The following is a 21,036-nucleotide window of genomic DNA, read 5'->3' as shown; positions in this document are numbered from 1 at the left end:
TGGAATTGTGTCAATACCAGCACCAAAACAAATGCAAATCAAAATCCAAATTAATGTGTTTTCCCTGAGGAGAAACTGAGTCGTACTTATAGTCAGCTCTCAGTAGATGACAGGATTCTGTTATCCAGAGCTCATGAAAAACAAGGCACTCTCAAACCGCTCGACGAGCTGGGGTACAGAAGTCAGTGTCTCCAGATGGGGAAAAGAAACTAAACCGACTGAAAACGGGGAAAAAAGGGTCATCGGTGTGATGTTTGACGGATAAAAAGTCAAAAAGAATCCCCTACGCATTTTCTGCCTTCAAAGTTTTACTGATTTAACTCCATAAACATACATCCATATTTGTACTCGTTTGTGCTAATAGGCTATATCGAGCTGATGAAGTGCAGGATTTCGATGCGGCATTACTCTGGTCGCAACGGCACATACCTGCCTTTCTCGGGGTGTGAATAATCATCAGCCACTTTTGGAAAGCAGGTTAGATTTGAAAGGAAATTAACCAATGGATGGATTGCAGCAGTTTAGGCTGTTCTAAATCTGTACCTCTGCAGACGATGGCCTTTTGTCATTGTACCTTCCTTTTCTGCATTTTCCAAAACTGATGGCCAAAGAGTGCATAAAAAGTCTTTTCTGCTCGTTAACAGATATAAAGCACTTTAACAAGCAGTAAAAAAGGCTGAGGGATTTACTGGTTATTCGGGAGTAGTCGTCTCCTTATCACTAAATAATATCAGTTGGGTTTCTGTCTCTTATAACTATTTAAGGATTCTCTCCTTTCTTGTATTTACATGTGTTTACATTTAATGCACTGCTCCTTCAGTCACTCACTGCTGCAATGACCCACTTTCCCCCACAGGGATCATTAAAATTTGATCTTATCAAAGAATGCTTTGAAAATGTCTTATAACTAGTCGTGCCTGACAGTTACTTTTTCTTTTTTTATTGGATTCGTGTCTCGTCATTTGTCGGTGGCATGTATATTTAAATAAAGCTATAATCACCAGAAGACATTAGCTGACAGCGGATGACTTTGAATTTGCATTGGCAAATTGCATTTTCTACTTTTGATGCATGCTACGAAGGACAGAGGAAGTCAACTCATCTTTGAATGAGACAGTGCCTGTATTTATTTGTTTTATTTAAATATAAATAGCTGTGTAAAATATCGATTGTGTTTTCAGTCTGAAGTTCCTCTCCGAGGATCTGGACCGCAGCTAGATAACACTTGCTGGTATACAGTATACAGTGTAGCTTGGGTTGGCACATTTGCAAAGTCACTAGTGCTTTTTGTCTTTAACACTTATGAAGCACTTTGTTGACATAAACGCGCTCCTCTCACATAAAAACACAACAACTTCAGAAGTTGTCACTGATCAAAAATAATTGCCTTCCATGCACAGTGTGTACAAATTTAATAAAATACACAACAAGTACAATCGCCCACATGTGTAAGCTCATCTTATTTTCACATAAACGGCAGAGGACAACAATAAAATTACAAATACATTCTTATAAAACTGTTTTATAGGAACCTTGAATGGTTTTATGAAAAGGGACATTCCCTGTTGCACCACCATTAACAGTTCATAAGACACTTCACTTTTGTATTTAACGTCACTGATATGTATTTCAGTTGCTGTGATTTTCGAAGATATGTTCCTTATACACTAAATGGAGACAGAAAGCTTTACTGTACAAAAGCAGACAGGACTCAATAGCTTAACAGTAGCAATTTGTTCAACAGCCTCACAAAATTGGCGCTTGAGATGTGTAAAATACAGACATCTAATTGGACAAGTACAATACACCGTGAAAACACATGAAGTCAGGTCAGCATTGATTGCCCCGCAAACCTTCACAGTAGTCAAGGACACATATTTCACCTAAACACAACAAGTCACGAAGTCAAAAAAAACGTACAAAGCAGATGGTTTTTGGTTATACAATGCGTGTCTGGACACCACTGTGGGTCTCAAAAAAAGAAGATAAAGAAAAAGAAAAAAGAAAAAAAAAAATCACCTCTTGGTCATAAATTGTGATATCATCATCACGGGCCTGGCAGGTGATGGCAATTGGGGTCATTTCGCCTGTCAGTTACCAGAATCCCGGGGGTCAAGAGTATACTCAGACCCCCCACACTCCTGGCTGATGACAGAGCTGTGAATGAGGCTGCTTGACAGGGACTTGGGCCTGAGCTCACAGGTCAGGTAGGAGGGCTCCTCCAATTCGGTGTGCAGTGGGGAGCACTGGCCATCTGGAGGGCCATAGGCACTGCTGTCTGAACCCCCTTCCCTCTCTTCTTTGAACTCTTGGTTGGCCAAGTCCAGGGGCATACCACACTTAGTGGGACTACTGGACGCAGACGGACCCTCTTGTAGCGGTGGGCTTAATGCACGCTGCGATTTTAAGTAAGGTTTGACATTGGCCACCAGGATTGTACTGTCCCGCTGTTCTTTTCCAAATGTGCTGAGGGTTTTTCTACTGCTGCTGCTGATGGTGCCATAAATCTCTGTCTCTACCATGGCATCCATTCCCACGGGGATGAAAAGGTTGGTACGATTATCGGCGCTGTCTGCTTGGCTTCCTACCCGTAACTTTGGCATCCAGCATCTGTCAGAGTGTCCCAGTGCACGACACTCATCGGTGCAGTGGACTGATTTGTCTTGTTCTGTAAAAACAGTTTAACATTCGTTATTCGATCGCGCTGGGCTTGGAATACATGCGCTGGAGGAAAATGGAGATGGTGTTCAGGGACGAGTGCCAAAAAAAGCATTCCAAACAATCACAAAATTCTTGTACGTACTTGGACTTGCTAAAGATATCTCTCAGCATTTTGTAATTCATTATCCTTCCACCCCGAAAAATAAATGAAAAAATAAAAGCAACAACAAATAATTTCGGCATTTCAAAACTGACGATGTTCTCAAGGATAAGCTTTCGCACTCCACAAAACCCCCACTGTTTATACCTGGGGACAAAAAAAGATACGCAATTTAATTTTATTTGTGTACCTTAGATGCGCAAACAAATATAAATATAAATACATGTATGAATATGAAAGGAAAGGACCCTAAGTTTACTGCTGTTTTCATCACTGTTCAATGTAAAATACAAGCGATTCAAAATATTCATGAAAGCTTTTCTGTCTGCTAACCATTACAACCTGTGTGGGTGTTTCCTGGAAAATATCATCTGGTGCAGAGGAAGTGATGTGCTTTTCATTTAGATTTACTGCAGCAGCACACAACTGTGTGATTTGCATAAGTAGAGATTCAACATTTCTAATCAGTAGCTGGTACGAAATCCTACTGGTAAAATGCTGTTAATTAGAATTTTATCCAGCCTCACTATTAAATTCTTCTCTCTGCTTACAGTATAAATTACAGGTGTCCCACCCATACTGGCATCATAACTGTGTGTTCAAAAACAACTCTGTTAAAAAATACAAATGGTGGGTGGGAGTTGGCCTCCATTAACACACACACACACACACACACACACACACACACGCACACGCACACGCACACGCACACGCACACGCACACACACGCACACACACACACACACACACACACATATATTTATAATACATATAATATGAGGAGAGATTGTACCTTTAGTTTTACCTTTAATTAGGTAAAATCCAGACAGTGCTAAATAAATAAAATACAATGACGGATGGTATTGCGATTTGTTAAACATTTCAATCATTCAGCCAAAATCTGAAATAATTATCTTCTTCCTCCGCAGTTGCTGCCCAGCTTCATTTCCACTTTCACTCGAACAACAGTCTCAAGACCTTGCAGTCTGGTCACATCTAACAACAGCTGCGGTCCAAGTCATCAATGTCCTCCACCCTGCAGCTTCTACTCCACTGCCCACCATCCTCATCCTGTTTGACCCGAGAAGCATGTTTGACACCACCTCCCACCCATAACCCCAGCAGCGCCTGTTCAACATTGGTGTTTCACTCCTGCTTTTTATCACGCATCTCTGGGAGATATTAGTTGGTTCAAAGGAGAAACACATTTCAAACTGTTATTTCCTTTAGCTAGGTTTTCCCTGGAGGTGGTGGTGGTGGTGGGAGGGGGGGGTTGGAAGACCCTTTTCTTCATTGTCCACATGATTAGGCACAATCCTCCATCACTACGGTCCTTACTTTCACAGGAAAACTGATGATGCAAACAATCGTGGATGTCACCATGTACACAATGGGAAGGGAATTTTCTTGTCCCCTTACTGTCTTAAAAGGCGGAAGCAAGAAATACTTTTTTATCTGCCATTGTTAAACAGGAGATATAACCAGTCATTTCATTTGAACTGAGACTTCTTTAGTTATGAAAATAAACTGTTTCCAGCCAGTTCTAGACAACATACAGATGAGGAGTGTTTTGTTTTGAAGCATCTAGATACTCTCAAGTTTAATTCTGCACAGGTCGACGTTTGCTCCAAACCAATCACTCCTCTTCTTCCCTGTTCCCTTACCACCCTTCTGAAGGCCAATAAAATGAACAGGAACTTTATAAGCTCATTGGCGGCAGAGATGCGATCATGCTCATCAGCTGCAAAGCACAATCCCTGCTACCTCAAATGGCATCATCTCTGGATTTCTTTTTGCCATTCTCTGGGCCGGCTGTACCTTCCTCCTTATCAGACTTCAAATAAGTCTGACTAATATGCAACAACATAAGCTCCCAATTCAAAGCTGTTTGAGTATAAACCCTCCTGCCGTCCTTCAAAGCATTCCACAACCTAGCAGCTACTCATCTCACTGACTTCCTCCAACAGTGATCCCCTCCTGCTACCTTTGTTCATCCTCAGCTGGACTCCTGACCATCTTCATCTCTCACCTGAGCATCTTTGTTGTCAGGGTTTTCAGCAGCCCTGCAGACAAACTCATGACCCCATACACACTGGACACTCCGTCTTCGTAAGTTCATTCACATCTCGCTTCAAACCCACATGCACACACAGGAATGCACATATCTGTTTTAACAATGTGTTACATATCATCCGCTGTTTGCTGTGAGACACAATTTTTATTTGTCCTTGTTTGATTTGTTTTCTTGCAACAGGAGGTGACCTTGGTAATCTTGAAAGGTACAGTACCTTCACATAAAATGCATTGATCTTCTGTATTGTTAAATTCATTGCTGATGGTTTTTCTGATAATGCACATTTCTACATTTCACATCAACAGGAAAGACGATCGACAAACGAGAACGTGAAGCACAGCAAAATATTATTTACTTCACTTCAGAAAGCCTGTTAGCCTTCAGATTGCTATGTCATTATTTGAGCATATTTGTTTTCTGCTTGATGCTTTGAGGGGTTTCTAGACAATATTTGTTATTGTGTTGCTTTGGTTTATTTATTTATCAGGCGTACATTAGGTAAAATAAACATATTTGTCCACTTTCATGTGGATGACGGAATTAAACAGTTGAAAAATGTGCTTTGACAATACTTGCTTATGAAATATTTTGATCAGAAAAAAACACGTAACAGTGACTAATTTGCAATTAAAAAAATGTAGTTTATTATGCTTAAGGGAATATTTGAGTTTCAAAACTACCATTTGAAATTATGAATTCCTTTAGAACACATTCAATTTACTTGGAGGAATTCTGATTACTGTTTCTCTGCCCATTTCTTTCCATTCCATCCCTTATAAGATTTTCTGCCAGGAAAAAAAAAATCTCATTAATATTGGCAAGAATGAAAAATGATCAGCTTCAAATTGCAAACACTCAATTCCACTGGACCTGAACACTCCTAGTGGAATTTCAAATTGAGGGGTGGATGTTTATGTCACTTCATGCAGTGTAAATGTGTGTCACTACTAAGTGGAGCACTGCTCTATCTATGTGCAGTATCTCAGTCTTTTAAATCACATCACATCTCAGATGAAACAGTGGTAGCTGATTTCCTCGGTGTTATTATATACAAGGTCTTGTAATACCATGAGATCGACATCTAACTCACACAGATGCATTGAGTTACTTTATACATAGCTCACTGAGGTGACTTATCGGCAACATCATTGTAAGTTGACACAATATTTATTTAAAGGCCGGTAAAAAAAATCACCAAAGACAGTATTTATATTCTAGTTTTGCTGCTACCAAGTTTGACTGCTGATGCTTTAAATGGACTGCGACCATGACTGAGTTGATCGCAACTGGAGGATTTTTGGTTATTCACTCACAATTGTAAATCTCATCGCACTACCTAAAAATGTGAATCTGACCTTTGAGTTAAGGTTTGAAATATGGTTCTGATTAGAATAAAAGCATTAGCCTGAAACCAGGGCAGGAACATAATATTCAATAATACTGTCTGTTGGCTACCGATGTCAGGCTCGGTGATACACTAAATGTGACTAACTAGTTTTCACTTTTTAAATATCCTAATGTACATTTTAATTTCCAAGCTGAAAACTTGCATTTAAATGTGCTCTTATATCACTGTTATTAGCATTGGCCATTCCTCTACTATGTTTGTCAGGACGGAGATCTTGATGAAATGCGCATCTCAGTTCAAAATGCATTTTAAATCAAAAGGGAGGACAAATCATAGCTTTGATTTAGCGAAAAACGAAATACAGATCCTGCATATTATGAGTGCTAGGCTTTGAAGCATCTACACCCCAGATTGCACTTCTGTGCCTCGTGTATTTGTCATTTGTGTTTTTCCATCTATCCTCTAGCACCACAGTGAAAGGTATTTTTTAAGGCGCAGTTGCACAAGGCCAGAACAATGAGCACAAGGAAGGAGGACTAGGGAGATGCTCTATTCATTTCCATGGCACCCATAACCAGTGTGGAGGACCTGACAGATAATGCAGGTGATGATGATGGTGTGAGTATAAGGTGCGGCAAAAAGAGGAAGGCATTTAGTTCATTGTGTTAAAGTCTTTTTTTTTCATATCTACTGATTTAAAACAAATTATAAAACTGTGGTGCTTACGAGGGATAATATGTATTTTCTGGTCCATGAAATATATTATTCAAAACACACATCTTTATGAGCTCCCACTTTATCCTCTGTGTAAATTACAAACTATAAATAAGCACTTAACCCACTAAATTTATTACAGGAGAAATATATCAGAGCTCTGAAAGGAGCTATACAGCCTCTCTGAAGAAAACTAAATTGTATGACATTAAACTGTTGTCCAAATAAATATTCGCCGACCTGCTACTCCAGCTACTTCTTTCTTTTTCCATTTTCAGTTTCATTATACAAAAAAAGGCTCAATATATAGCTATGCATCAGCTTCAATATTATACTAAATTTATATTCTGACATAAAATAACGGATGAAAAATTTGAAAGGGGAATTGGGTCCAAAACAAAATACAGCATTGATTCAACCAACATAAATAGAATCAGAGAAACCCTAGCAACATACCCATCGTGCATCTGGTGTCTGTAAGAGGGAATAAATATTCAGGGCGCATGATAGTGGAAGCTGCACAGGTGCATATATTACCTGTATCAAAGCAGCCGGGAGTCTAGAGGGATGGTAAAGGTAAAGACATAAAAGCAATACTACTTAACCCACAAGTCTTTGTGTTGGTGCATTTCAAACTAAAATTCAGTGTTGTCTCCATTTTTGAATTAGTGTTATCTTGTAAAAATCTGTACAATAGTGGTTTTGTGGTTCAATAAATGTGTGTGTATATGCATGAGTGTTTTGTGTGTGTGTGTGTGAGTGTGTGTGTTTGTGTGTGTTTGTGTGTGAGTGCAAGGGACAGAAGGAGTGTGTGGGTTGGAGGGTGATATTTTTGTGTGATCAGGTTTAACGAATAATGCATTATCCAGATCTTCCATCTTGCAGTCATTAAACAGCGTCGCCATTTAGTGTTAGACTGACCAAACATGGAGCACAATTGAATGTAACCATCGATTTTTTTTTTCCCGTTTTGAATATTTCTCACCTGGAACAGGAAATACATTAGCACAAGCTATTAAAACACCCCACTCCTTTGCATTTCTCTTATCATCCAAACACAGCTCTATAAATTAACTGCCAAGCCAGCATCAGGCAGCACATGTAAATAGTCAGCATTGCATATATGAAACATCTCTTTCAATATCTCTCTATGTGATTGGCCGTAGAACTTGGGCTGAATAACATTCAGAAATGTGCTGGAAAAATTGTGATTGAATTTACACCTCCCACAGAGTGGTCTGCCATAATTCTTCATAGCGCACACAGACAGACACACACACACAGGCTTTCATCCCTCGAGACGACATGTGGCTGACATTGTTTCCTTCAACCTACATCCACCTTTTAGCCCTTAACATCACCTTAACCTGATCCTGAGGCGAATCCCCCCCACAAAAGATTTCTATTATCTACATAATAAGAATCAAACTTTACATAGTACACATATTAATCACGCAAAATGGGGCCTATTTGAGAAATACGACACATGAGTGAAAACGATGTTATGCTAAAATTAGTAACTACATGCAATAGTTTTTAAACATGAGTAACCTGCTAAAAATAGATGACTGACTGCTTTCCAATTGCCACTACGCAACTTTGCCCTGCTGTCCCCTGGAGTGTCATGAGTAATCACGTCTTTTTATTCATGTGTTGGTGCTCCTGTCAGCCTCCATGTGAGACACCTTGGAGAGGAAATATGGGTATTAAACTTATTTTGGAGCTTTTCTACCTTCAGTAGTTTTCACTTGTGATATGATATTGGCTGGAAATTAGTTAGCCCTCATAATTTGCGTGACTCTATTGTGGTGCATGAAGATGGTAGGCTCCATAGAAGGGATGCATAAGGTTTATCCTCTTTGTTTATGTAGGGAAAGTGACAATAGTCATAAAATTACAAGGATCCTGACAAGGTAAAGATCTAAGTTGTATAGTCAACTTGATCTGGATCTGTCCCTGCTTTGTTAACACGAAAGCTGGGTCTTTTAATCATTATGTGAAATACCCGGGGGGGTGGGGGGTCCGAAAAGACCCCAGTGTGATCAGAATGTGTAAGTGGGGACCAAGGCGGTGGAGGTGTCAAACAACACAGGCAAGACTCCGATATTGAATCTCAAACACCACAAAACAAATTAGCAATGCTAAGGGGTGCCGCTGTGGTAACAGACAATCAATTTTTTTCTCTTTGAAAGGATTTTTGGTGCAGTTGTTCTAAACTCTAGTTGAGTTTTTGAGGGCAGAGGCTGTAACGACTTGCCCTGTTTGTCATTTTCATCTGTATAAACGAAAATTGACCAGAATATTATGTACATGTAGATCATAAGGGCATATTATGGAGGTAATCCTGCCGTCTGGATTGAGTATACTGTGTACTTAACAGTAGGAACGCTGGATACTCGCTGTACGGGATGTAAGCTGTTAAGATTTTGCAATCAGCTATGAAATCCGTGACAATTCTATCTCCATGACGTATTGGGTTGTGGTATATCTTGAATCGGCATGGCTATTGCTCGCAGTTTTGATTTTCAGGTCAAGGCGATGCACTGTGTTCTAAATTGGTCAGTCCAGCTCAAATGATTGGACACGGGGAGACCTTAAAGAGAAAGACATGTCATTGGTAAGCGGAATAATTAGCGTGTCACCAACAGCCAAACCAAACCAGAGAAAATTCATACCTGGGACCTTTTCAGTCATTTGAATTGAGACTGAATGCTGATTGTACCCTTTCAGACTAAAGCCAAGCGCGAAAGGGTGTTAGTGGGTGTTTGTCCAGTGTGAAAGGGGTAATAGAAAGAGAGACAAGGAGGGGGCTTGCTCTTGCAGCCACAAGAGTCTCTCTGTCTCTGTGCTCCTGCCCATTTAAATGGTGTGGAAAGTGCTGCATAGGTAGGGACCTGATGACCACAGCCAATTTCTCCCAAGGTCCGCACAAGGAAATGAAACACATCGCCACTTTACTTTGGCCGTTACTTTTTATTCTACCTTTGGGAGTTGCTTTGATATTTTCTGTTTAGATCCACGATAGCTAAATATATCAATCCTTTCCGGGACAGCTCGGTTGCAAATGACTAACAATCATTGGTGATTATACCTGTGGCAGCGTGGATCTTTTCAGTAAAAATTATTTTTTAATATTTCTATTCTCAGTCGAAAATTCTCGAAAAACAGTCTAACCTCAACAAAACGAATAAAATAAAAATGCTTTCCAAGCATAAAGGTAGAGACACTTGAATCAGACGTGTGCGATTTTGCACTGCCGGTGTCTATCATACTTTCTTGTCTCTCATGTTATTTGAGACATGCATGCAGTGAATTTGTGCTCAAATAATGATGTGATCAAAAGAGTCACAGACAGAGGTACACTTTGCCATGCATATGAGTTTCTTTGATGACTAAATCAGACAGATGTTTGAACATTCTACCTTCAGCCAGTGGTCTCTTTTATCCTTTCAAACTACCCTTTTTAACTACCGTTTACCCCTCCGTTCGGTTGCCTTCATGTCATCTGCGCAACACATCTCACGCTGTCAGCAACGTAAAGAAGTACAAAGTAATGCTAGTGGCTGTAACTGGAGCAGCTAATAACAGTCTAGATTTACCCTTTCCATGTTACATATTTGTCTTTGTGTTGGCTGCATCCAGAGGCTGCCTCAACTCCCTGAAACACCAGTGAGCTGCCTGCATTAAGTATAAACAATGTCAATAATAAGAGTCCGTTAGGCATCTTCAAGATGTCAGGAAGGGTCCACTCACCCTGCTCAAAAGGCTGGCCATTAACTGCTGTGGCTTTCATCTTGAGGGCCTCCCTGGCAGACGTGTCGCAGTGTGAGCCTTTATTAGTATCCTGGTCACTATCAGCCTGGTCACTATCACCATGGCCACTGTCTCGGAGGCTTGCTCGTTCTGCATCCTTAAATGTAGAGCTGCAGCAGAGTAAGGAGAAAGGAAAAAAAAAAAAAACCATAACTTGCCATCACTTCTGTGTGAATGCTCCGACTTGATAGCCACAGTCAGCTGGCTCAATACCAAACCGAAGACACTAAATGCAGCGGTCAGGATAGAGCTCTTACCTTTGAACAAATGGCTGCCTACTGCCAGCATAATTGGGCTCGGAGGGGAAATTTTCTGTCTAGAAATGAAATGAAAATTATATTTCTTATTAACCATGTAGAGCATTTGGCGCCACTTTTAATGACTGCATGAAAAATAGGTATGGGATTATAAGCTTGTTGCTTCATGTTTAGAGTTATACATCTTTATCGAGGCCCGTGACCAAAATAAAAAAATAAAATAAAAAAAATAATAAAAAAACAGAAAAGAAAAGAAGAGAAAGTCGATGATTTTAGCCCCAGAGCACCTGCCAGTGATGACGGCAAGATAAGTGCAAATGGCCATTATGGCCATATGTGCCTCTTTGGCAAGGCAAAAGACCAAAGCATTAGCCAGTGTCATTAGTGCCCTTTTCCTCCTATCTAGAGAATAACGTGTTTGTGTTGATCACACCCACATACCATAGTGACTGGTGACAGTGCCAGGCCTTGTCATCTGTGTCATCATCTCCGAATGAGACTGTCTGAGGGATTGCCCTACATATTTACATCTTTTACAGCAGATAATTCTGTTGTACTAAACACTACAACACACACATGCTGTCAAATTAGCATGTTCAACAGCTCATGTATTCAACCAGCCGTCTCTGCAAGGCAAGGCTGGAGCCTATTAAAGGCCTTATTGTGCCAACTTTGGATGCGGATGGGTGGATCTGACCCATATTTGTGGAGAGCGAAAAATGTGATTGTAAAGTTATGCTGTGTGCATCTCGCTGTCGGGTGCACATTGGTTCAGTAATGTGATCGGACAAGCTGCTCAAACACCTGTCCAATCCCACATTTCAGACAGGGTTTTGTTTTCCCTCTACAGCAGTGGATCTGGTTGGGTCGCGGCAGCCTTGTTCAAGACTCACACTGTTTACGCATCTAACAGAGAGGACTTTCTTATTATCTGGGCCACCTTAACATTTGCCAAGAGACGGTTTCCCGGAGAGAAACGTCTAAAGTGCAGATAGCGACCGTATTTTCTCTATAAAATGCCATCGACCGCTAATTGGTATATTCTCGCACTGAGTTACCAGATCACACTTTGTATGTGGACAGTGCATTAACAGAGAAAAGACAAGCAATCATGATGTCTGCTCACAGTGAGAGATTCATTGTTTTCCTCAGTCAATTACTTTTCTTTTTTTGCCAACTGTACAACAAAGCGATCGACGCAATGAGCAAAAATCAAGCGCGCAAAGAGAACACGAAGCAGCGTTCCGCTTACCTGTATCACGGACATCCTGTTCGTGGGAGTGTCTGTGCTGAGCCCGGCAAAGCTGGAGTGGCAACCTGCCCTGGGGACTGTCAGACTGTTTGGGGTAGTTTTCAGGTACATGACCTCTGACCTGGGCAACGTGAGAGGCAGAGAGCTCTGGTAGTCAAAACATATCGGTGAAGTGATGAGAGAGGGGCTGCTCACCACATTCATCCGGCTCGCGGAATCTCTCTCCTCCATCTCACTCTGCACCAGCATGATGTCACTCTTGTTGATCCTTTTCTTTTTGCCCTTCCCCACCGGAGGATTGGTATACTCAGCCATGCGGCAGTTATAATTCCCCGTCTCCTTATCTTGATGCTTGGACTTGACAGCAATGGCGGTCATGACTGCTAAGAGCATGACAGAGATAATGCAGAGGGTAACTATGAGGGGCAGGGATACGTCCCAATGCTGCTGCTCTCCACTCACGCTGGAACCCCCTCCCGCTGTCATTTCTGTGTTTGCCTTAATGATGAGCTTAGCCACGGCAGATAAGGGGGGCTTCCCGTGGTCGGTAACCTTAACCACCAGCTCAACCACCGGGGCGACCTCCTCCCATAGAGCGTGAGTTGTTCTGACCTCTCCTCCCACTGGATCCATCTCGAACAGGTGGTCGTCGTTCCCTTCGGTAATTTCGTAAGTCAAGTGGCCACTTTCTCCGTGATCGTGGTCAACTGCTTTCACAGTGGCTACGATGTAGCCAATACCTACGTTCCGAGGCACTGGGATTTCGGCTGTATCGTTCTGCAGAAGGGGTAAAATGATCACTGGGAGATTGTCGTTAACGTCGAGGATGTTGACCCTGACGGTAGAGGTGCTCTCCATGTGAGGAGAACCTCCGTCTTTCGCCTGAACTTTGAACTCGAAGGATTTAGTTTGCTCGTAATTGAAAGATCGCGATGCGTATATGGCTCCGTTGGTGGGATTAACAGAAACGTAGGTGTAAACGGACACGTCCCCGATGTGCGATGGCAGGATGGAGTACGAGACCGTTCCATTTCGACCGACGTCCGGGTCGTGGGCCAGGACGGAGCCCAAGTACTCCCCCGGAATGTTGTTCTCAGGCACCTGTAGGACATATACTGTCTTTGTAAAGCGAGGCGCATTGTCATTTTCGTCCAAGATTTTCACAGTGAAGGACTTAGTGTAGTTCAAAGAGGGGATCCCATTGTCTCTGGCTACAATGGTCACATTATATTCATCTTTCATTTCCCTGTCCAAAGGTCTGTCTGTGAGCAGGGTGTAAAAATTATCATTATTTTCCTGCAGTCTAAAAGGAACATTTCCCAGCACCCGGCACTGGAGCTGTCCGTTTCGGCCAGAATCTTTATCCGTCACTCGAACCAGCGCTATTACAGATTCTGGAGGCGCGGCTTCGCTAATGGCACCCTGCCGGACGGATACAAAACTTATTATCGGCGAGTTGTCGTTTTTGTCGAGAACTTTGACGGTAATTTTACAATGGCCTGGTATGGGGTTCGGCCCGAGATCCTTCGCCTGCACGTCAAACTCTATGATCGGGTTTTCTTCGTAGTCGATTTCTCCCTGGACCTTGACGATGCCGGTATTAGGGTCGATGGAGAACAAGTCTTGTATTCTCTCGGATGCATAGCCAGTGAAGGAATAAACCACCTGCCCGTTGCTTCCCTCGTCTTGGTCGGTGGCGTTTAAATCTATGAGCACTTTTCCAGGCAGTGAGTTCTCGGGTATTTCTATCACATAGGAGGATTTCTCAAAAACCGGGCTATTGTCATTCGAATCAGTCACTCTGACATTGATTTGCATGGACCCCGATCTGGGATACTCCCCGCCGTCAATCGCCGTGAGAAGAAGGGTGTGATGACTCTGATCCTCCCTGTCCAGAGGTCTCTGAACCACCAGCTCTGGGTATATAGTCCCGTCTCCTCTCACTTTCAAATCCAAAGAAAACGTATTGTAATCATCTCTTGTGACCTGATAGGTCTTTATCCCATTTTCCCCGGCGTCTGAGTCATGTGCAATAGTCAAAGGAAAGCGAGTACCGGCGGCTGCGTTTTCTGAAATATCAATGTTAACGTGATCGGAAGGAAAACTAGGCGAGTTGTCATTTATGTCCTGAATATCAATCTTGATCATGCATATTTCCTTGTCGTTGGCAAACACCTCCATGGAAAGCTGGCACTTGGGGTTACGCCTGCATAACGTTTCCCTGTCAATCCTTTGTTTGGTAAAGATGAGTCCGCTCTCGGGGTCAACATCCACCAGATGCGGTGCAGAATTTTCCAGCACTCTGAAGTTTGATTTTTTCCCTCTCTCCACAGTCCCATATCCGGCATCTTTCGCTATATTACCTATAACAGTGCCGGGTCCTTGCTCCTCCGGCACGGAATAACTGAGGTTTTTCAAAGACAGGGCTCTAACCCACAGCAGAAAGAAAATTGGTACAGAGAGACGCATCCCTTCAACTAGATATGCGGTAGTGGCACGGAAAAAAAAAAAGAAAACACCTCCTTGACTTTCAACCTGTTGATTATAGCAAACCTAGAGGACTGAATCCAAACCAGGCATGTGGGCGACGCCGATATCTCACTAATTGGATAATAAATCGATCTGTGAGCGGTTGCCCCTCTTCAAATCGGCATTTTAACCTCTCTCACATGCCGTTCGGGCGGCGATGAACTCTTTCAGTAAACAAAGATGACCGCCCGACGACACCTCACGCATGAATTAAAGATCAAATCCACCATAGTGTACAACAAACGCTTTTGTATGTGTTTTTTCTTTCTTTCTTTTTTTTCTCCCCTCTCTCGGAGGAGGGGATGCGGGGTGGCGGGGGAGGGGAAAGGGGGGTTAATGAATAATCGATGACAATAAAGTATTAACGTTCCCTCCTGCATCCAAGGTTAAAGCCTTTGGAAATCTCCGCGGTGAAGGTTAGACCGCGGCTCACAAAGGCGCATTGCCCTCCTGCGACATCTACACCTAGGCTACAGCGGAGACTGACATTCAGAATGCAGCATCGCAGCCGACGGTGCCCGTTCACGACCATGCATTTACTTTTCTTTTCCGCCTTGCGACACACTGTTGCATACGGGCTCCTGCCTGCACAGCACAAGCACAGCACAAGCACAGCACAACACAAGCACAGCACAAGCACAGCACAAAGTAGAACCGAAAGCGGGATGCGGGAGCCGTTACTCCTGCACAACCTCCTTTTGTGTGACCGTCATTCAAGGAGCATACATGGCACTGCTGCGACTTTTCTGCCTGATGATTGTCCTATAATCAGTCCAGTAATCCCATAATCCAGTCCGATTGAGCCCGGTCCTCTTGCATCCCTCATTCGGACAATGCTCGTCCGTACTGCCACGGTAGATGATGATGAGGAGAAGGAGAGGGGGGTGGGGGTGGAGGGGGAAATGGTGCTGGGGAGATTTTCAGATTCGATCAAAAAATAAAAAAAAATTACTCGTCTCTTTTTTTCCCTGCGCCCGCTTGTCTCCGCGTCAACTGTTGAAACCCGCTCCCTCCTTCGCAGTGAGATCTGACCGGAATCCTCGCGACGCCCTCACAGCACACTCAGGTGGATTTCTCGGCGCATTTACCATAGTTTCTGATCGTATTCCAGGAAATGAGTTAAGAGTGACAGATCTCGCCTTAGGGGGGGTTCTCCAATAGGTCTGGCAAGATCGCATGAAGAAGGGCTGTTCTAGTGCTACGTGATTCATTTACTGATGTGCGCGCACAGAGCAGCAGTATCACTGGAGGATGGAGGGGTGGAGGGATGGAGGGAGGTGGGGGGGGAGTGGAGGGTGAGCAAGTGTGTGTGTGTGTGGGGGGGGGGGGGTGGAGAACCGTGCGTGTGGATGTTTCTCCTGACACATGTGGATGTGAACCTCCATGGATCCTGTTGAGAAACTGAGCTGCATGAGGTCCTCTATGCAGTCAAGATCACATGTTGAATTCCGAGCATATCCTCCAAGGAATACTTGAGTCTCCTCTTCCCAAAGTGTTCATATCCCAAACAATATATTACATGAAATGACTGCACCTTTCACTTCAGTTTAAGCTGCCGCAGCACGAAGCTACGACCGCTTTTTAGGGGTCGCCCTCGCCCCTTAAAAGACTCGATGGTCGCTAATGTCTCAGGAAGACAATAAACGACTTCTTCCGCAGCTCAAATATCGCGTGTGTTGATATAACTACCCGGTCAATAGTCTGTCCACATCAAGCTCATATCCTCATATTGAAAAGATGGAGTGATATTTGGGCTCATAGAATTCCAACAATATGACATTTGCATTTTTATTCTCACTCCACCAGATCGGAGCGACACACGGGGCTCCCGGCCGACGCAGGTACGCGACGATTACTTTGAGAGGAAGCTGCATCAACATTGGGTTAGATCAGCGTGACCCGTTCCTTCATGTAAGTCCACGCTGCCCAGGATCTAAATCAACCTTGAGCTGTCTCCGGGTTCATTTCCATTGTCTGAAACATGGCTGCCTTCCTCCTCTGGGGAGCATCAACTTTGCCTGGCCGGGAAGCAGACTGCATAAATTGGCCATTTCTGCAGGTGAGAGATAAGGACAAAAAAAGGGAAATTAATTATCATTCAGGGTACGTTAAAACCTCAGGAAAGGATTGCTATTGATGATTGTGTCTGCATTGTCACAGTCATACAATTAAATATGATCTGAACTTATTTATATCCAAATAGGCCACATCCTAATGTGTGGCTTTGGCCCTGTGTTTCCTGTGAGAGCTGAGTATTTTGTCATGGATAACTCTCTAATGAGATGATTGCCCCTGCCCTGGAAAGAACCACAACCTCCTCTTTGCCAGTGAAAACGCTTGGATGCACCAGTTGCTTCATGGCAAATTGATTTTAGTCGAAAGCGCATGACAGCATTTGTGTGAAAATCATACCTGCTCTAATCTTACTTCGGTAGCTTTGCACAAGCGTCTTAGCGTGTCTTTCCCGTCATTCTCGACACACCGGTTTGATTGGAGGCGAGATTAAGTTGTTCATCATTCCCCCCTTTTTTGTGTCCATCGCTAGTTGCACCACAGCTCAATAGCACACTGGAATACTGATGGTGGTGAATGGGAGTGATGAGCAGCACGAGCCACAGGAATTTGCCGCAGAGTAGATGAATGCATGAGAGAGCAAGTTCGTCTGGGAACAAATTTTCCCATTAAACATTGTGCCAACATAGTAATTACATAAATAAAGGATCCGGCAGCAACGTGCTTAAACTCAGGTGCAGCAGGAAAAGAAAAAAAATAAAACTGTAGTGGTTAAATGAGTTTGTAGAACAAGAGAAATGACTGTCAAAATAATATTATTAATGGGGTTACTTTTTCCTTTGTTTCAATCAGCTTTTATGCGGTTTGGCAACATATATCCATAACCCTCTTACTTGTCAGAACTCCTTAGCATTCACAATGACAGTGGGGATTCTTTTATTTCATAATGAATCGTACAGTGCACAGTCTTGGTTTTGTATGCAATGTTTTGAAATCAAGACCCCTAGCCCGTATAAGGCTGAGAGGACTTCAGTGTATTATTTTTTTTTTCTTTTTTCTTTCTTGCTGGCATTTCTTTACGCTGTACAACCAGACCTTGGCTTTTCACTCGGGGCCATTACTCCTGCATTTTTGTTGGTGAACGTGTAGGTCTTCCACATCCAGAGGCAGAACTACCGGTCTAACTGTAGATCTGACAAAATACTACTCGAGCAACACATTAGGCTTGATGTAATGATAGTTATCATATGATGGGATATATACATACACACATTTACACACGCACGCACACGAACATATACACGTATATACAAGACATCTGTGGATTTGCATATCAAGACCTGAAGGGTCAAAATTATGTTTGTTAAAAATTTCAATATTCTGCAATTCTGCAATGCATGTGAGTTAAAGAGTTGCTCTTTGCCTTTTTTTGATTTTCTAGGAGGAACTCTCCAGAACTCAGAGCTAAGACAACATTCTGGCAGACTGTCAAAAGTGGATCTCAGAAAAAAATCTGTATATAGTGGCTGGTGAAATTAGTTTAATAAAATATGAACCAAATCTGCATTGGTGTAGAAATAGATATTTTTTTTCTGCTTATCAAATTCTCTTCTCATCAATCAGGGCTTGAAAGGAAGTGTGTAAAACACTGCCCTGATCAATACAAACGGCAACAGGATTTTAACAATACCAGGCGATGTCTGAAACGATTCACATTCTGTTCGCATCAAACATGAGAGTGAAATCATGAAGGTAATTATTAGAAACAAACACAAAAACAACAACCAGCGATGCGTTACCAAATCAGCAAAGCAGTAATGATAAATGAAAGATGGATTCTAAACATAGGTTTGTAGCTTTAGAGCGGCACTTCTGACCCAGTCACGTCTGCAAACAAGTCTGCCGTAAGATGGGTGAGATAAACAGCTCTAAGGTTCAAATAAGACCTTTGCTTTTCCATGGTTATGTTCACCTTTCATGAGTTAGTTCTGTAGGCTTCAAAAAAGGGAAGAAGCCCCTGCGAAGACTTAAGGGCAGGCCTTGACACTGGAGCAGTGACATAACCAGAAAACTGCAGATTTTTGTGGCTGTTCTCGGGAAAAGTACATATCTGGTTCAGAGGTAGAATTATGTCGAGAGACAAATGACTCATAGTAGTACATTGCTGTTGTGGCACACTTTTGCAAAGGTTTAAAAATCCCTGTAAATGTTACAAAGCGATTCACTATGTTGCCAGTTTATATCCCTGCAAAAAGGGACAAGTGGCAGAGCGTGACCCTGGCGCTGGCTGAGAGGACTTCGGAGTAGTTAAAAGTCCCCGAGACAATCAGGTGGCAGGATCTTGGATTGTCTCGGATCGTGAGCGTAACTTTGCCGAGGTTCCATTGCCACCCGTGTCTAGTGATTTATTGTTTAATGTGTCTGTGAGCAGTTGCAAAACTAGTGGGCGAATTTTCCCCAAACCTGAAGGAGCAGTGTAATAAATACCAAGGTACAACCTATTGGATGTTGGGCTATTTAATGGCCCATTAATTACTGTATTGTTATTCCACATTATTATGCTTTAGTAAAGCTATTAAAGCATTTCACATTATATGTATGTATGCATGTATGTGTGTGTGTGTGTGTGTTTGTGTGTGTTTGCATGCGCATGTGTATATATACATATATTTATGTACACAAGTGTATATATAAATATATGTCTCCACATACACATACATACATATCCATTCATTCATTCATCCATCCATTTATTATCTATACCACCCAACACAGTCAGTCAAAGGGCCATATAGAGATAAACAATCATACACTCCCTCAACCTCATGCCTCATGTCATATTGAGACACACAACCATTAACACTCTCATTCACTAGTGGGCAATTTATGGTCTCCAATGAACTCACTGCATGTGTTATTGGACGGTGGAAGGTCACCAGAGAACCCAGAAGAAACCCACACAGACACGGGGAAAGCATGCAAACTCCACACAGAAAGGTCCCCTGGAATTGAACCAGGGGCCTTCTTGCCGTGAAGTGGGAGTGCTTAGCATATTTAGGATTTAGCTGCAGCATCATCTAAGCTACCACAGTTCAGGTCATCTTATGGTCACCTCCCTGCATCTCTGTTGTACAATATTCTTATTTGACCACGTCAAATTCTTGGTGTGTTATTCCTAATGCTTTAATTCATGAGTCTTGGAACCTGGAGACCGTGTCTTTTTTTTTCGAAGCTGTTCTTGCTCCATATTCTGTAAACTACAAAATGAAATATGACTTTAATTTTTACAATATAGAAAAGTCAACAGGGTCAACAGCAGCTGTCGTTGCTTTAATCAAATTACAACGTTACCACTAAAGAGTGCTGTGCCATCAGTTCCTAAACTTTTAATGCATTTCTGGTGTTTTCCTCCTTTCACGTTACAAATGAAACCCTTACAGTGAAGTAAATCATTAAATCAACCAAGTTAAAACAATACTTAAACACAATTGCTCCTGGTCAACTGGGCATCTCTTCATTCTGACAAAAATGACATATATTCACATTGGCACTTGCAAGCAAAAAAAAAAAAAAACACATTTTCTAATTCTTTGCTCTCCACTATACAAACAGTTAAATTATTCAGGTTTCTGGTATTTATAATTGTAAATGACCTGAGCTGGAAACATAGTGTGTTGCAGAAGAGTCACCCCACTGGAGTAACATTGATTATTCAACTCGGTAATGACCTCACGTCCTTACTTGTTAGACCTCAGTGCTCGACAGGCTATCCCTGAGCTTTGCAGCCTCAAGAAACACTTTACCACTGAAATTTCAGAGCAGACTCACACATGCTCATGAATAATCATAGGCTTTCTCTTCATGATCATATGGATAATGTCATTAAATTTGATTAATAATGGCATATTGAATCAGTATTTCAACAAAGGTTGGCCATTCAAATTAAGATGGCTTGCAATATCATTGAAATGTTGGAATATGCAGTGTGGGCAGAGATTCAACCCTTACTCCCCTATCAAACCACAGGGCAAAATGTCCTCTGGTTCTTGAAAAGAGACAGGGAATTCATTGCAAGGTGGAAGTCTTGTGTGGTTTATGACAGTTCATGCAACAGCTTTGGGGAAAACTGCATTGATGAAAAGGCAGGGACCTTAAACAAGACAAAAGGAATTATAGCATTGACTTGGATGTCAAAGTCATTGACCCAAAGTCACC

At 42.3% G+C, this 21,036-nt stretch overlaps 1 protein-coding gene across 1 annotated transcript; it reads right to left on the bottom strand.

Annotated features, from left to right (window-relative positions):
- Positions 1-1,103: 1,103 nt before the first annotated feature.
- Positions 1,104-15,653, bottom strand: LOC147234936 (protocadherin-17-like). The gene is made up of 4 exons (XM_086145637.1): positions 12,280-15,653; positions 11,028-11,086; positions 10,711-10,880; positions 1,104-2,668 (listed from the first exon to the last, which is right to left on the bottom strand). The coding sequence occupies exons 1-4, from the start codon at positions 14,746-14,748 to the stop codon at positions 2,091-2,093; spliced, it is 3,276 nt and encodes a 1,091-aa protein (XP_086001763.1). The 5' UTR covers positions 14,749-15,653; the 3' UTR covers positions 1,104-2,090.
- Between the last annotated feature and the right edge of the window lie 5,383 nt (positions 15,654-21,036).

Source organism: Fistularia commersonii, chromosome 4 (assembly GCF_037954325.1).
Source record: "Fistularia commersonii isolate RoL2024-O1a breed Wild chromosome 4, RoL_Fcom_v1.0, whole genome shotgun sequence".
Classification (NCBI taxonomy): Eukaryota; Metazoa; Chordata; class Actinopteri; order Syngnathiformes; family Fistulariidae; genus Fistularia; species Fistularia commersonii.
Note: the sequence above shows the minus strand (reverse complement) of the source record. Positions and strands in the feature narration are given on the sequence as shown.

Bases quoted from the DNA above. Each gene is read 5' to 3' on its own strand.
- LOC147234936 (XM_086145637.1), bottom strand. From the start codon at position 14,748: ATGCGTCTCTCTGTACCAATTTTCTTTCTGCTGTGGGTTAGAGCCCTG. The intron at 10,881-11,027 runs GTAAGAGCTCTA...ACTCTGCTGCAG, and splicing joins AGGCAGCCATTTGTTCAAAG to CTCTACATTTAAGGATGCAG. The intron at 2,669-10,710 runs GTGAGTGGACCC...CTGTTTTTACAG, and splicing joins TGGCCAGCCTTTTGAGCAGG to AACAAGACAAATCAGTCCAC.